This window comes from Engystomops pustulosus, chromosome 3, assembly GCF_040894005.1.
Source record: "Engystomops pustulosus chromosome 3, aEngPut4.maternal, whole genome shotgun sequence".
Taxonomy (NCBI): domain Eukaryota; kingdom Metazoa; phylum Chordata; class Amphibia; order Anura; family Leptodactylidae; genus Engystomops; species Engystomops pustulosus.
This window is the reverse complement of record NC_092413.1, coordinates 94,730,269-94,746,215: the sequence shown is the minus strand read 5'-3', so window position 1 is coordinate 94,746,215 and position 15,947 is coordinate 94,730,269. Positions and strand designations below refer to the sequence as shown.

Below are 15,947 nucleotides of genomic sequence, written 5' to 3'. Positions count from 1 at the left end.
CCATGGCTAACACGGTACAAATCTACACTACTAGGTCAATAATAAAGCATTTTCTTCAGCATGCCTGATTTTATAAGTTTTTATTACTTGCTTTTACTTCCCAATTTCCTACACTTTCTACTGCATGAGAATTGAGTTTGGGCTGTTTCTAGTTAAAGATGGACATGAGGTCACAAGTGAGAATTTAGAAAAAGAATCTTATGTCTGCTTATTCTTCTATGTAGTGTCTCTTCTTGCAGTCAAAACAGAGCCAATGAACAGCAATGAAACCACCACCACAACTGGAGATGGATCGCTTGACACTTTTACTGGGTCAGGTAAAGCAATCTGATGACATATTACACACACTAAAGAAGCAGAAAATGTGTAATCCAGACTAATACACACATCCTCTGAAATTTCAAGTCTGGCAACAGCCTTGTTAAATTTTGTGAAAGTTTCAAAATGGAATAGGTCCAGAATTTCATGCCTGTAAATGCCTGCAATTAGTTATCAAGCATAAATTTTCTTTAACAGTTAAGACATCGTAGGGAACTGGAGATTTAGCAAATGCAGGGTATTCAGTCTGCAGCTCATTGCAGATGTCATTTTATTACTAATGCACATTTAATTGGGATGCTTTTAGCTTTATATTAATTCAAGGCTTGCAATCTCTTTATAGGTGGATATATGATACTATATGTATAGGATTGGTAGCATGCCAGTGGGATCTATTATACAGGAATGCATAATCAGTAATTAAAAAGGAATTCCTCGGAATATATATGTATCCATGGAAACTATACACAATCATTTATAATTAGGGAATTAAGGGATATTAAAAAATAGCAATCCTTAGGACCTTATTCATTGACCTTAAAAAATGGACCATGCTGATTTTGTCAAAGAGCCAAAGTTAAACTCCTCGCCTGGATGAGTCCTCTCCCCAAGCCAAAACAATCCACTTATCCTCACTGAAGTGTGGGGGGAGGAAAATGACAACTGTTCTGAGGGACACAAAACATCTTTGCATGTAATCGTTTAAGCCCCCACATAATCATTGTATTTTGGGGACCTGCTCTGCATTTGAAGTGAACCTGTACTGTCCAATCACCATAGGGCATTTACATATGAACAAATAGATATGTAGGTATAAAAATAAGGCTACATTTACATGGCGTTCTTTTATGACACTCTGCGTGTATGCCAGGAAAGCTCCCTGAACTGAGCATTTTTCATAGACATTTACTGGCAGAGGGTGCCATCCTTTTTGTCTTGGCATTATCAGTGTACGTTGGATACTGTGGGAAACACAGGATGGAAAGATGCAGCAAGCTACATCTTACATCCTGCTCCCAGTTGCTGAGAGGCAGATACACTCATTGCAGGCATTGAAGCCTTTGAACTGCAGGTGTGACATCCACCTCTGGCCTCCGCTGAGCATATGCTTCATATAAGGTCAGTTATGTCACTCGGGAGACACTGTAAACATTGGTGGACAAACAACACAATGTGAACACGATTGTGTTGTTTTAGTAAATATCTGAAGTCCCTATAATAATATGGGGCACATTTTCTTATATCTGTGAGTAAAGGTATTATTGACTTGACAACACTGATCCACAAAAAAGATGCACCTAACATATTGAGGTGTGTGCAAAGGAGGTCAATACATGAATTGCAATTTCAAGTCTTGATAAATCCTCCTCCAGTGAGTTTCTGAGACATCCTCAATATTTCCTGTTTTAAAGGACTTCTACCACCAGGATCAAAGATTGTAAACCAAGCACACTTTCATGTTGGTGTGTGTCCTCTCTGGCAGGATCCACTCTTCTTTAAGCTACCCATGTCCTTTTTATTAAAGAAAAAAGTTTTAAAAAATATTGCAAATGAGCCTGAGGGGCATCAGGCTCCATATTTATTAATGGAGCCCAGAGCCCCTCAGGCTCATTTGCATCATTTTAAAGACATTTTTTTGTAAAAAACAGGGCGTTAGAAGCTAAAAGAAGAGCGGATCCTCTTAGAGAGGGCACATATCATTATGTCCGTGTGCTTGGTATACAATCCTTGATCCTGTAAGACTACAATGTGGGCATGGCTACAGTATGTTTATGATTCTAGCACAGAAAAATATTGCAGATTATACCAACCTGCCTCTTCTAGGGTAAAGTTGTATGTGTACAGATGTTTATAGCACATGGACAGTATTTTTTTGCTTGTGGGCAAATGTTTGGCAAAAAACAAGACCACTAATAAGTGGTATAAATGATACAGTCTAGTAAAGTTGCTGGGCATTTATCATCCAACCACAGCTCGTATGCTGATCTACCGGATTTATGACTGTCTGGACAAAGGGTACTCGCTGTAGAATTTATACAGGATTAGTAAATCAGTATTATCGTGTTTTATGCCTAATGTCAATGGGGTATTGACCACAAAGCACACAGCAGTAAGGTGGTCCTACTAAGTGACTGACATTTTTAACAATAAGTTAGAACTTGGTTAATTTGAGGCAAATTCTCTACAGCTTTTTATATTTTCTTCAGAGAATTTTAAAAATACTGAAATGTATCTCATCCTGTAGATCTTGGCAATTGTAAAATGAATACACCAAGGAATAAATATAACCTTGTCCGGTTACGTGCATAGTATAGATTGGTAGATGGGAACATTACAGGAAAAATGTCAAAAAACCCTTATACATACCGGCAAGCTGTAATGCAATACCATACATGATGGCTTCTAGGAAGATGACTTTATAGATCTATGTATAGTATGTCATTAGAAATGTCAGCTTTCTCCAGAGAATAGAGGTTTTCCCTGAAGGACAGAGTTTTCAATAATTCTCTATTGCAAAATGTTATTTATTGGTTAACTTTAACTGCATATTGATAGGAGTGGACCTAACCAGTCATGAAACCTTTTCCGGTCCATGGGCCGCATTGTCATACTGCTACCCTTTAGGGCAGTGGTGGCGAACCTATGGCACGGGTGCCAGAGGTGGCACTCAGAGCCATTTCTGTGGGCACTCAGACCATCACCCCAGGACAGAGTTCACCTGACAGGAACAAATCCACTGCATCTTCCTGCAGTCCCAGGCAACTTAAGAAAAGCTGCTTGAAGCACTATTTTAAAGTGACACTTTATTGGCTGTTTGGAACTGTGGGAAAAGTGAGAAGGTGTGGACAGGGCTGCATTATCTTTGGAGGTCCTCCTGCTGGACCTTTCATTCTTCCTCTACAGAGAGACCCTGGAGGGAAGCTACAATGAGAGTCTGAATTTTCCCACCTTCCTTCAACTGTATTGGTTGCATCAGGGAGCCGATACGATTGAAAGATGTAGAAAAACAGGTAGCAATAAGTTATTGCTTAAAATGCCATGTTGGCACTACACGGTAAATAAGTGGATATTGGTTGTAGCTTGGGCACTCGGTCTCCAAAAGGTTCGCCATCACTGCTTTAGGGGGCCGCACTATTAACCAAAACTCTAGATGCACCAAAGACCACAGTGCATCCCAAAAACCCCTACTTCATAATACTGCATTTGTATAATAAGTAACATAGACCTCAGGGCAGACTACAATACAGCGCACAAACAAGACAATGATAATGATGGAAGTTGCCTGAACCCATGCAGCAAGTAATTGTGAATAACTGCCTGCACTCATGGGGCTCTAATAGACCCCAGTGCTGTGCCCTGCCTTCAGCTAGCCAGCTAACCCTATTCTTACTTATTATATGCACATGCCGAGGTCAAACCTGAAATGCCACCTCCCTACTTTTACAAGAATATAATTATTATAATACTGCCTCCTATGTACAAGAATATAACTACTATAATACTGCCCCCTATGTACAGGAATATAACTACTATAATACTGCCCCCTATGTACAAGAATATAACTACTATAATACTGTCCCCTATGTACAAGAATATAACTACTATAATACTGCCCCCTATGTACAAGAATATAACTACTATAATACTGCCCCCTATGTACAAGAACAAAATACTGCCCCTAGCTACAAGAATATAACTATTATAATACTGCCCCTTAGGTACAAGAATATAACTACTATAATACTGCCCCCTATGTACAAGAATATAACTACTATAATACTGCCCCCTATGTACAAGAATACAACTACTATAATACTGGCCCTATGTGCAAGAATATAACTACTATAATACTATAATACTGCCCCCTATGTACAAAAATATAACTGCTATAATACTGCCGCCTACGTACAAGAATATAACTACTATAATACTCCCCCCTTTGTACAGGAATATAACTACTATAATACTCCCCCCTTTCTACAAGGGTATTACTAATATAAAACAGCTCTCCACCGACAGCTAAACCCCCTTCCACCCGGTCTTGTCTCTTCTGGGGGATCTTTTATATAATTTGTTGGAAAATACTTTACTTTACATGTATACTTTACATGTCCCCCATTCATGGTCATAAAAGACACATAGGGGAAATTCTCATTGAGCGCTTTGTTCTGTGGTCCTTTCACTGCTGCAGGTCGAGGCTGCAATATAAGGTCATGATCGCAAGCTGCAGCAGTGAAGGAATGGCCAGCTGAGGGAGATGAAAAGTCTCATTTATAGTGATGCACAGGAGACTCTTTTCTCGAGATGTAAACTGCACTAAAGAGTAGAGGGGATGTCCTTCTACCTCAAGCTCTACCAGACACTCAGTCCTATGTAATATACACCTCTAACCACCTTAACCCCTACCAGACATGCAGTTCCATGTAATATTCACTTCATGTCACCTCAACCCCTACCAGACATGCAGTCCCATGTAACATACATCTTATGCCACCTCAACCCCTACCAGACACGCAGTCCCATGTAACATACACCTAATGTCACCTCAACCCCTAAGAGACATGCAGTCCCAGCCCCATGAAACATTCACCTCACACTACCTCAACCCACACCATGCAGCCCTATGTAACATACACTGCATGCTACCTCAAGCTGCAAACACGTAGTCCCACGTAACAAACATATCTTGTACCAATTAAACTCCTCTGACCTTACTTCAATTATATCAGCCATTCCTGTCAAGCACCTCACCTTCATACACGTGTGCACACACTAGCACCATGAGTACTCTCTTCTCTATGTGCAGCCAGCCATTAAAGCTCCTCTACTTCCTGCACTGTGAAGAGACTATGTAGAAAGCCACACCCCACTCCAGAGGCTCCCTCCCTTTCTGTGACATCATACCTGCCAGGAGTAGCTCCACTCTTGGCGCTACCTTTACTGCATACGTTTTACTTTATTTTTGCGGCAACGTTGAAATAACTTTCTCTATCTCACTCCAACAAGGACCCGGGTTTCATTATTAGTGAGTACCATGCTTTCTCACAGTGGTTCAGCAGGGGTTCAAAATTGCTACCTTTTCTGGAAGAGAAGGTCTCCCTCCCTTCTGGAAACATTATCAACGAAAGTCTAGTTCTCTGTTGCCGACCTAGGGACCTGCAGATGTGCTACCTGGGACCTGACATCTAAACAAAGAATGGAGCAGGATTTCCAGCTGTGTTCTCTGTTGTTATTCTGACAATGGGAGCTGGAAGGCCAAGATCATTGTTATATTATATTATTATGACACCCCCTCCCTCCAAGCTTATATTTTTGACCTGTCCTATAAAAAGTTCATAAATATTCCAAAGCTGGAAACCCCTTGAAGCTTTTTATAAATAAATGACACATTATACTAGAACTATACACAAAAACAATGGGGCATATTTATCATATGGCATCGCATGATTGCTTCGCCGCTGCATTTTACTTGCTGCATGATTGCTTCCGCCTCTTGTTGTATAGGGGCAGGCGGCTGTGCAGCATTTATTGTACGCCAAGCGCATATGAAAAGTCAGCGGCAGCAGCGAGTGCGCTGGTGTGGGGACAGTAACACCCACTCCCGGCCGGCCACGCCCCCCACCTCATGCCCCACTGGATAGGTGTCGGAGAGCGCAAAATAATTGCAAGTGCTAGCAAGAAGATAGCATCTGCAATAAATATGCCTCAATATGTGTACATAACTATGTGATATTCTTCTGCTCTTCTGCTGCCTGCAGACTGGCCTGTATACTCAGTTCAATAGGTTTTTCTATAGCAATACTTTAGATTTTACATTGAATTTTACATTTTAATTTTTCAAAATTTCAAAAGTTTAGATTTTTTTTTTGTTTTGGTAGACCTCCTTTAAAGACTCCATACAGGCAAAAGAAAGACAAGAGGTAGCAGCACTCACCCAAAAATCTTCTTTATTCAAGATGGTGCATAAGACAGGGAGTGCAACACAAGAAAAACTTTGGCGACGGGCCGTTCTGCGCACTCCTGCGCTTTGTCTAGCCGTCTAGCCCTGTCTTATGCACCATCTTGAATAAAGAAGATTTTTGGGTGAGTGCCGCTACCTCTTGTCTTTCTTTTGCCTGTATGGAATACTTACCTATGTGTGCTGAGCACCACCCACATGTACCAGTTGAAACCCAGCCTGCACCACGGTGCCCTTGCCATCGATAACTCTTTCTTTTTGGTCTGGCGGTGCCGACATCTGGCCAGGCAACCTGCTTGGTGACTGGATCCTTTGTTTCATTGACTCCTTTAAAGACTGCAGAGCATTTGCTCTACTATATTGTTATAACATCGCAGATAGACCAAATGCTTTATTAGACCAAATTAAGTACAGCAATGTTTTTAGAACAACTTTTGAATGTTCGCATACGATCCATTCTTTTATTAATCAAGATTAAAATACAGGAAGGAACATAGCCTTATTGGACAAACTCATCCAACATGCTTGGACAGTTTTGTCTTCATAGTCACTATCAGGGGGGGTTTGGTGGGGAATTGTTTAAGGGGCCCTGACTAGAGAGGAGCCCAGGCACCCCCGAGTCCCATTGCAGTAGTGGGGTGCCGGCACAGGTTCTCCTGCACAGCCTGAGTTCCTTCTGGTATCTATTAACTGCAGCAGGGGACGGAGAAGAGAGGAGGGGGCGGTGCACAGAACAACCCAAGCTTAGAGTACAGAAAGAGGAAGTGTTTAACCCTTTGTCTGCAGATTCTGCTAGAGGGGGCACACACCAGGCTCTCAGTCTGCTTGGTTTACAATCTTTCATCCTGGTGGCACATGTCCTTTGATGGAAACCTGTTGGAAAATTTGTTAGTCAGAGCACAGAAATTCCTAGTTGTGGCCCTGTATGTCTTAAGACATAACTGTTGGAACACATTGGTTTTTGTTGATGAATAAAAGAATGGATTATCGCACTGAAGTCACGACTGTGGGTGAGCTGCATACAAAACTGTTTTTGTATATATACTTATTTACTTACCGATAAATAAAGAAAATGCCCCAGATTTATTAATTGGCTTGCACCAGCTTTCTGTCGGTCTTTGCACATAAAAACATGAAAACTTGGTGCACATGTATTTATGATGTGTTTGCCTCACTAATAGTAGATCTGGCCAATGTATCCAAATTGTCAGATATAGATCCAGGGAATTTTAATTCTACAATTATGTATAACATTTTCAGTCAATTTAATGGTGTTTTTATTGGTGATTTCACCAGTAAAACTTACATTTCTAAAAGTAAATGATTACTGTATTAGTTTGTTCAAAATGTTAAAAAAAAGCTTAAAAAATTGTGTGTGTGTGAAGTAACAATTTGTAATGGAAAAGACTCTGCAGGGATACTCTGCTCTCCACTGCAGTTTTTTGCATATGCAGGAATGTTGCTTGGACATTCTGCAAGGAATCACCCAGTGTGTTTCCAGCCTTAAGGCTACAGGCACTTGTATTGTGAATTTACCCATACTCAAGCAATTGTTTGGGGCCCGGAGATCAGGGCCAAACACATTGGTGGAATACAGCCAATTGTTCAGCACCAGTTGTTAAAATAAGTTGGATACATACTGACATTCCCCTTGTCTTTTATAGATTGTAAATACTTCTTAAAGCTAAACTCCCTGCTCCTCCATTCAGAATAAAACTGTGCATGAGGGCTGCCCCTTAGACATAACTTTTCTTGGGGCATCGTAAATAGCATACCCACCGCGGCATGTCACTGACACAGGCAGTAGGTGATTCTCTGTATTTACACAAAAAAATGGAGACAGGTAGTAGGGTTATGGGGAGGATTGAAACCATCCCCCCAAAATTAAACCGGAGCCTAGTATATGGCTCTATACTAGGTCACCCTATCAAGTACCACACTTAGTCAATATTTATCCACAATAATCATATTGAATACAAATCTATCTCTCAGACTGAAAGGAAAAAAGGACCGACTAAAAAGGTGCGTATAAACAAGGAAATCTTTATTGGTAACATTTAATACTCATAAATAAAATGCATTAAAATTACAAGTGGTGGGACAAAGAAAGAGAAAAAGCGGACCGACCCGGACAGGATGGAGTGGGAAAAATTTTTTGGGAAAAATAAATAGTGGTATGGTAAGAGACTGAACCAATAAAAGCTTAGTGCTTACATGTTAAACCATGGTGATTGGGTTCGTATCAACAAAGTGGTGATAGTGATGACCACTGTGGTGCATGTTATATATAATAGATGCACTACCCTAGGCCCAGGCTATGTAACCTGTAGCTATTAGGGGGAAAAGTGTCAGCTCTTACCAGATGGTGAAAAATGTGGAATTTGGCCGCTGCCCAGAGGCTCCGCGTCCCCGACGTACGTTTCTGCTCAGGGTGAGCCTTCGTCTGGGGGTGGGGTCCTCCCATACTGGGGCCGGTATATAAAGAAAAGAGTGGACCAATAAGCGTCTATAGAAGGACGCATGTGACCACGGGATCGCGGGTCACGTGATGCGGGGCCGCAAAATCGCGGCCAGCGGAGTCACGTGACGCAGTATCGTGAGATCACATGGAATGCATCGGAATCTGATGGCTGACAAGTATCTAAGGGGCGCATGCGCAGAAGCGCCCCCGAAACAAATATGTCTCTTACAGGTACTGCATGGATACTGCATCTTACAGGTACTGCATGGATAAACATGGTCATTGAAGATTGGTATTCAAATGGATAGTGCTAGCACAATCATATAAAGCCATATTTAATCATATAAAGCCATAATTGAAATTAATAATCGCCCAGAGGTTCTCTGTATTTGTCTGGGATCAGGAGACTGGTCTGATGCAAGACAGCCCAGTCAGATTTCATAAATAAGGTATTATAATCTTTATTTATATAGCACCATCAAATTTCTCAGCGCTTTACAAATCAAAGATAATATTACATTACAAACAGTCATAATAATATGAGTGAGGGCCCAGCTCACAAGAGCTTACAGTCTACGGGAGTCATTTATCTTTAGTTTTCTTCCTGTTTTTTGTGTCTGTCTGTATTTTTTGGGCGCATTGCAATTTTTGTGCCTTTTTGGGGACATTTTGAAATGTCTGCCGGACATTTGTTTTTTTTTTCGTCAATAAGACACATTTATCTTATATTCCAGATGTGCTAAATGTTGCAAATTATTTTTATCATGTCAAATTGTTTAAAATTTGCAACATTTTTTGGATCAAAAAAACTCCAAACTAAACCATACTTAAGGAAAACTTGGGAAATGGAAAGAAGTGACTTGAGACATTTGTGCGACATTTTTGCGACACTTGTAACAAATATCTCAAAAAGAGATCTTTAAAAAATCCCCCATTTAACACAAGGAAAAAGTGAGATTGATAAATTTCCAAAGAAGCAGACAGAAAAATGACAGGCAAAAACTATTCAAAAGAAACAGAGATAAGATAAATGACCCCCTAAGAGAAGGCTTACAGTTACTTTTATGATTTTTTCCATTTCAAAAAGTTAAAAAAGCTTTCTGCTGCTCTAATAAAAATTATAATTATAGAATATACTCTCCACATGAGGTGCTGCTAACACTCTTTACTTAGTATATTTTCATTTTTAGTGAGAATTAGGATTTATTTTACCTTGAAACCCAGATGAACATAATTGGATTTAATAAGTTTGTTACACTAAAAGTGTCTAACATTAATCATTTTGAAAGTGAAACATGAGTACTTGGCCTATCATTGCCCTGTATGTTTTCTCTATGGATTTCTGATGATGGGATGGGTTCACCATTATGCTGAATGTATATTTGGCATGCATCTGTCTTAATAGAGACAGATGGTTAAGTGAAAAAAACTTCTGGACTAAAATTGGAGCTAGTCCACATAAGATAAAGATTTAGTATGCCATGTCGAGAAGATGAACTGCAGCCAGTCGGTGATGCTGAACCCCAATACCAGCCTTACATGCTACGCAGTTAGTACCCAAATAATGATTCAAACTGAATACATTAGGTGCTTCTTGTAAGATATTGCTCTGAACTAACCATCTGAATGTGATTTTGCATGGCTATCACTTTATATTGACTATGGGTTCAGTACACTTCATTTCTAACCAATGCATGTGAAGTCAGATTTTACCTATCTGCAGCAAACTTATTTTTAGTTCCTATGACATGAAGCATTCTCTTGCAGAGCAGGCCCCCAAATAATTGCTGTTGCCAAGATGTAGATTTAGTTCCGTACCAAATCCTTCCACTCTTTGTAGTCCTATTTTACACTAGAATAACTCATTTTGTCAGTATTTATGATCTATGCTAAAGCTGTTAGAGCGTGAATGCAAGTTATTTATGGTACTAAGTTTTGTAAGCGTGTTTTATGTTTTACAGTAATAACAAGCAGTGGCTACAGTCCAAGATCAGCACACCAGTACTCGCCTCAACTTTATCCCTCTAAGTAAGTGACAAGTTTTTTAACTTATGGAGAAAACTGTATATAGTTGTGTTAAGCACCGGGTCAATTAATAGATGTGTTTCAATTCTTCTGGAACTGCTCCATTTTTGTTAGAACAAATATCCAGCAGTATGTAATGAGTTAAACTCTAATGTAGCATTACATGAAAAGTTATGCTTCATCATATCTGGAAATCTATATGTAGTGTTAAAACTCTGCATGAGAAGATTGCTGTAACGTAAAACAGCTGCTGAGAATTTCATGCTCTTAAATGCAACCATGTCCCCCCTAACCATAAACTCGAAAACTGCCTGGAACGTGTTCACCCTTGTATTAACAATAGGACGGTAATATAGAAAATGGGGTTTATTCTTTAAAAAATACAGAGGAACTGTGCTATAAAGTAGCTTCTGGCTCTATATCACACTTAAAATGAAATTGCCTCTTTAAGACCACAAGTGGTTGTCCTACAGTGTATATTTATGTCCCTCCAAATTATACAATGGTTACAAAGTTTTTGTCTTTCATTGTTTCTATGAGAAATGTACAGTACAGTTCTGCTCAAACACCTTAGTGAAACTGCAGCCTCACAGCACCTCAGCATTGTATTACAGGACTCAATTATTGATGAACCTGGGGGATGTGCTCTGTTAACATGAATACATTGCTTCATTCAGCAACCCCAAATGTTGCATGCAATATAAAGAAGTCATCAACTCCCCAAATATTTTTGCCTTGAGGAAACCCCTGAACAAATTGACTACTATCAATGACAGCCTCAGTCACTCAAAGAACCCCTGGTTTTATATAAAAAGTATCAAATAGTTGCAGCTAGAATATGGCCAGCATCCCAGCTGCCCAATGTGTATCTATATGCCTTTGTGTTTAGCTCCAATTTATTGGTTCCATTCTGGGTGAGATGCTGGCAGAAGATAATAAGGCTTATTTACTAAGGGTGGCGGATCACACTTTCGTCGGACTGTTTTCGGGAATTGTGCAGCTGTGACAGGTATTTAACAGGGGTGTGTGTTGGAATTGTGTCGCACGCGATGGGATTGTGTCGCAGCTACGCTGGTTTTCATGCAACATAAATTCGGGGGCGTGCCGTTAGACAATCCGACTGAGCAGACTGAGTGGGATTTAACTTGCAAATTGTGTCTCAATGGACTTATATGCACCACAAAAAAGAAGGTGAACTCCGTCTGACCTAAGAGGGGAAGCGACACATGCAGGATATCAGGCGCACGATTAAAGTGAATTGTGACACAATGCATTATAGTTGGGCTATGCACTTTTGGTGAACTCCGCCGGACAGGTAATGTGCCCCAATGATAGTCAGTTGCACATCCAAGAGAAACCAAGAGAAACCCCCCTGATGTTCCTGTTGTCTGACCTACTTTGTTTATATGTCCTAGCTATTTTTTAGTAAGGATTTGCTGTTTCCAGTAAGCTATTTTATATTTCAATGTATGGAAATTGCTTCTCTACAATCTTTATATACATTTTTGTAGAAATACTACATATATAAATCATTTTACAAAATCCACTACAACAGCTGATTCTAATGCTGACAGCTATGCATATCTTTTCTATATATTGGCATCCTAATGTCTGTAGGTTTCATATTCACATGGGGATGCTCCTGTTGTATTCCAAGAATTACTGGATACATCACTAGGAAAATTTTGAAAATAGAACAATGGCCCAAATTTATCAAAAGGGAGGCATACTGCATGGTCTTAAATTATCTGGCGCATCCTTCACTCCTTTGGAAGTGTGCACCATCTTTTTTTTAGGTTCACCTTTAACATAGTACGTGACACAATTCTGTATTAAATGTGTCGCAAACTCCGATTAAGCACTCACACTGCCCTTTCTTGATGACATAAAACTGCAGCTACGGCACAAAACTGGCACAGACACTTCTAAAATACATGTGCAATACCCAAAAATGTTCTTTTCAATGCAAAGTCAGATAGAAAAATGGCACATCCACTATAATGGCCACTGTGTATTGATAGCTGTTATATTAACAAGGGATTTTTTTATTTTTAGGCTCAATGCACACAAGCATGTTACATCTGTTGTGTGGAACTGTGATACATTGGAGCACATTTACTTAGCCGGCCGCTGAAGTATTGTCCGACAATAATGCACATGCGCTCGATATCCTGCATGTGTCGATTCCCCGATCAGGTCCAACAGAGTTCACCATCTTTTAAATGACGCATGTAAGTGCTTGGGCTTGCGACACAATTTGAATGTTAAATTCCGCCCTCAGTCCGCATCAGTTGGATCGTTATTCCCCCTAAATTGTGTCGCATGGAAGCCAGCGCCATAGCGCCATAATGCCAGCACAGACACCTGTTAAATACCCGTGCAAGTCGTGTAATCCCCGAAAAAGGCACACAGTCCGATGAAAGTGAGTAGCGCGACCTTTAGTAAATGAGCCCCATTGTCCATAAACCTCTGTGGAGCCCTGCTGTATTAGCCCTACTCCATATTCCAATGATTTTTTACAAAAAAATTTTTCAATATGATTGAATATAAATCAAACAAAATAAATGTTTCACTTTCCTTTAATGAATGTAACACAAAGCTATTCTCTGCTTATAAATAGACTCGGATGGTTAGGGCCCACCAGTAAGATCTGCCTCCACCGTACAGCTACATGCAGCTATTTATTAAACATTTGCAAAATTCCTAAAACATAGTTGATAAGTGGAAGGGCAGGTCAGAAAGAGAAAGCGCTTAAAGGGAAGTGTTTGGTTACCATAAATAGGTATAATAGTGCTACAGATGGGCAAATATGAGGCACAATTCTAACTCAGGTTTACGTTTTATATTTTGGGTGCTGTCACCATACAAATCATTGAGACACAGTTCTATCACTGATTGCAATAAGATGTAATGGTGAGGCAAGCTACAGCGACTGGCGTACAGCAAAATCCAGACAAGATAGACAGGAAAGACTGGGAACAAATATGTACGCAGGTGATCAATATGGTGAAATAAAAGAGGTGTAAAAAATATAACACATGCTTTTAAAGGGGTTGTCCGAGTTTTGAAATAAAACTATAAGTGGCCGGGAGCAGGCTGCCTAAAACAATAAAGGTGTACTGACCTTCCGGTGCCCTCCGGTATCCAGCGCTGCTGTCGCTCCGGTCCGGGCGCCATGTAAACAAACAAGCATTCAGCTTCCGGCCGGACCCGACAACCTTCCCGCCCCCATACACAATGCTGTGTATAGGGACGGATAGGCGTACCCGGCCACGGCCGGCCGGAAGCTGAATGCAGCGCCGCTCCGGCGGCCATGTTTGTTTACATGGCGCCCGGACCGGAGCGACAGCAGCGCTGGATACCGGAGGGCACCGGAAGGTAAGTACATCTTTATTGTTTTAGGCAGCCTGCTCCCGGCCACATATAGTTTTTTTTCAAAACTCGGACAACCCCTTTAAGTATTGGGGTCCTACAATTGTTGTTGTAGTATGAAGTGAAACACCTATGAATAAACCATACAAGACATGGTGATGAATTCATAGTAAATTCATAAAATATCTAAACTCTGGTTATATGAATATGTTATGCAGGAGTACATACATATAAATATAAGAGACAGTAGTAAATTCATGTTGATTTCATAACAACATTAATAAACAAGTAAACAAAAGTATGAGAAAGTTATATCCCTTTAACTACTAATAATGATAATGATAATTATAATGATTCATAGCAATATAACAACTAATGTATGTCCCTATGGTCTGATTATTCTTTGTATACTTATTTATTAAATCATTATAATTTTTTGGTACTTGAATTTACAACTACTTCTATTATTTATAATTTTTGCACTGCTACATTTTAAATATATTATTTTAAATATTTTATGAATCTATCATGAATTTATTAACATGTTTTCATATGTAGCAAAACACATATATTCCCAATAATGGTAACTCCCCAAAGCATGTGTTACATTTTTCATGCATTAATTATTTTCATGATATCAATGTATATACACACACATTTATTCCCAGTGTTGTTCAGACATGCACAAAAAATGTGCACCTAAACGGGCGGTGGTTTGAGCTTAGTTGGAGTTTGCAACGCATACAATACAGGGCTTTTAGGGGGCTGTGTGACGTCACATAAGCCTGCCGGTCGCTGATTGGCTTACAGGTCTGCAGATGTCATCGGGGGTGTTCCTTTTTCCTTCCCAGAGTTCTCTGCCCCATGTAACACATTGGGGCTCATTTACTAAGGGTCCGTGGGACGGCGATTCCTTTGGGTTTCCCGAATATTTCCATTGTGCTCTGAATTGCCCCGGGTTTTTGGCACACACGATCGGATTGTGGCGCATCGGCGCTGGCTTGCACGTGACAGATATCGGGGGGCATGGCCGTCGGACAACGGATTCAGACAAACCACGGAATTTAAAAACGGAATTGTGTCGCAAGACATGCACTCACATGCACCAGGAAGAAGCAGGTGAACTCCTGCAGACCTCAGCGCAGAAGCCACGGATGCAGGAACGCATCGCGGGATCGAGACAGGACCGGGTACTTAGATTTTCCACATTGTGCTCACAGCCACTTAGCTAAAAAAGCAGGGGGAAAAAAAACTTTGTTCCCACGAATCAGCGTAAACTTTGTATTCATGACGAATCAAATTTTCCTTGAAACTCGTATCAAATTCCACTTTGTTCAAATCGATTCGCTCATCTCTACTAATCAGACCATAGGGACATACATTAGTTGTTATATTTTGTCTTGTCAGCACAGTGCAGCCGCAAAACAAAACTAGCGCAAACACTTCTTACATACTTGTGCAAGCTCCAAAGACTTTCTTTTCAGTGCAAAGTAAGAGAGAAAATTGGTATAGCCAGAATAATAGATCTGGTCCATTGTGATCATAAGACCCTTTAAATAAAGTCATCAACCTGATTACTATATACTTGGATTTTGGTGTCCGCCAATCCCCATTGATTCTCTTTCAGTAAAACAAAGCTGACACATTGCTTTTAGAAGTAGTTAACTGTCTAGCCTTTGCCTCAGACTGTTATGGTAACCATAACTCAAGACATATTAGCTCTGTGAGTTATAATATTTCATTGATCTCTCATTTCTAGGCTTTATAAAGGCTTCATCTAGCTATCTTTATATAATCTACTTTTATTATATA

At 40.1% G+C, this 15,947-nt stretch overlaps 1 protein-coding gene and 1 long non-coding RNA gene across 15 annotated transcripts in view; one reads left to right on the top strand and one right to left on the bottom strand.

The window, feature by feature from the left end:
* LOC140121649 (uncharacterized) overlaps nt 1–15,947 on the bottom strand; it is a 152,395-nt gene that overhangs the window by 4,262 nt on the left and 132,186 nt on the right. The gene's annotated exons all lie outside the window — the stretch shown is intronic.
* EYA4 (EYA transcriptional coactivator and phosphatase 4) overlaps nt 1–15,947 on the top strand; it is a 195,123-nt gene that overhangs the window by 111,919 nt on the left and 67,257 nt on the right. For 9 of the 14 annotated variants that reach the window (XM_072141504.1, XM_072141499.1, XM_072141496.1 and 6 more), the window contains 2 exons: nt 225–317; nt 10,700–10,766. In XM_072141504.1, coding sequence (XP_071997605.1) covers nt 225–317; nt 10,700–10,766 — 160 coding nt within the window. The remainder of the gene's footprint in view (nt 1–224; nt 318–10,699; nt 10,767–15,947) is intronic. The other 5 variants (XM_072141507.1, XM_072141505.1, XM_072141506.1 and 2 more) reach the window with 2 other exon arrangements.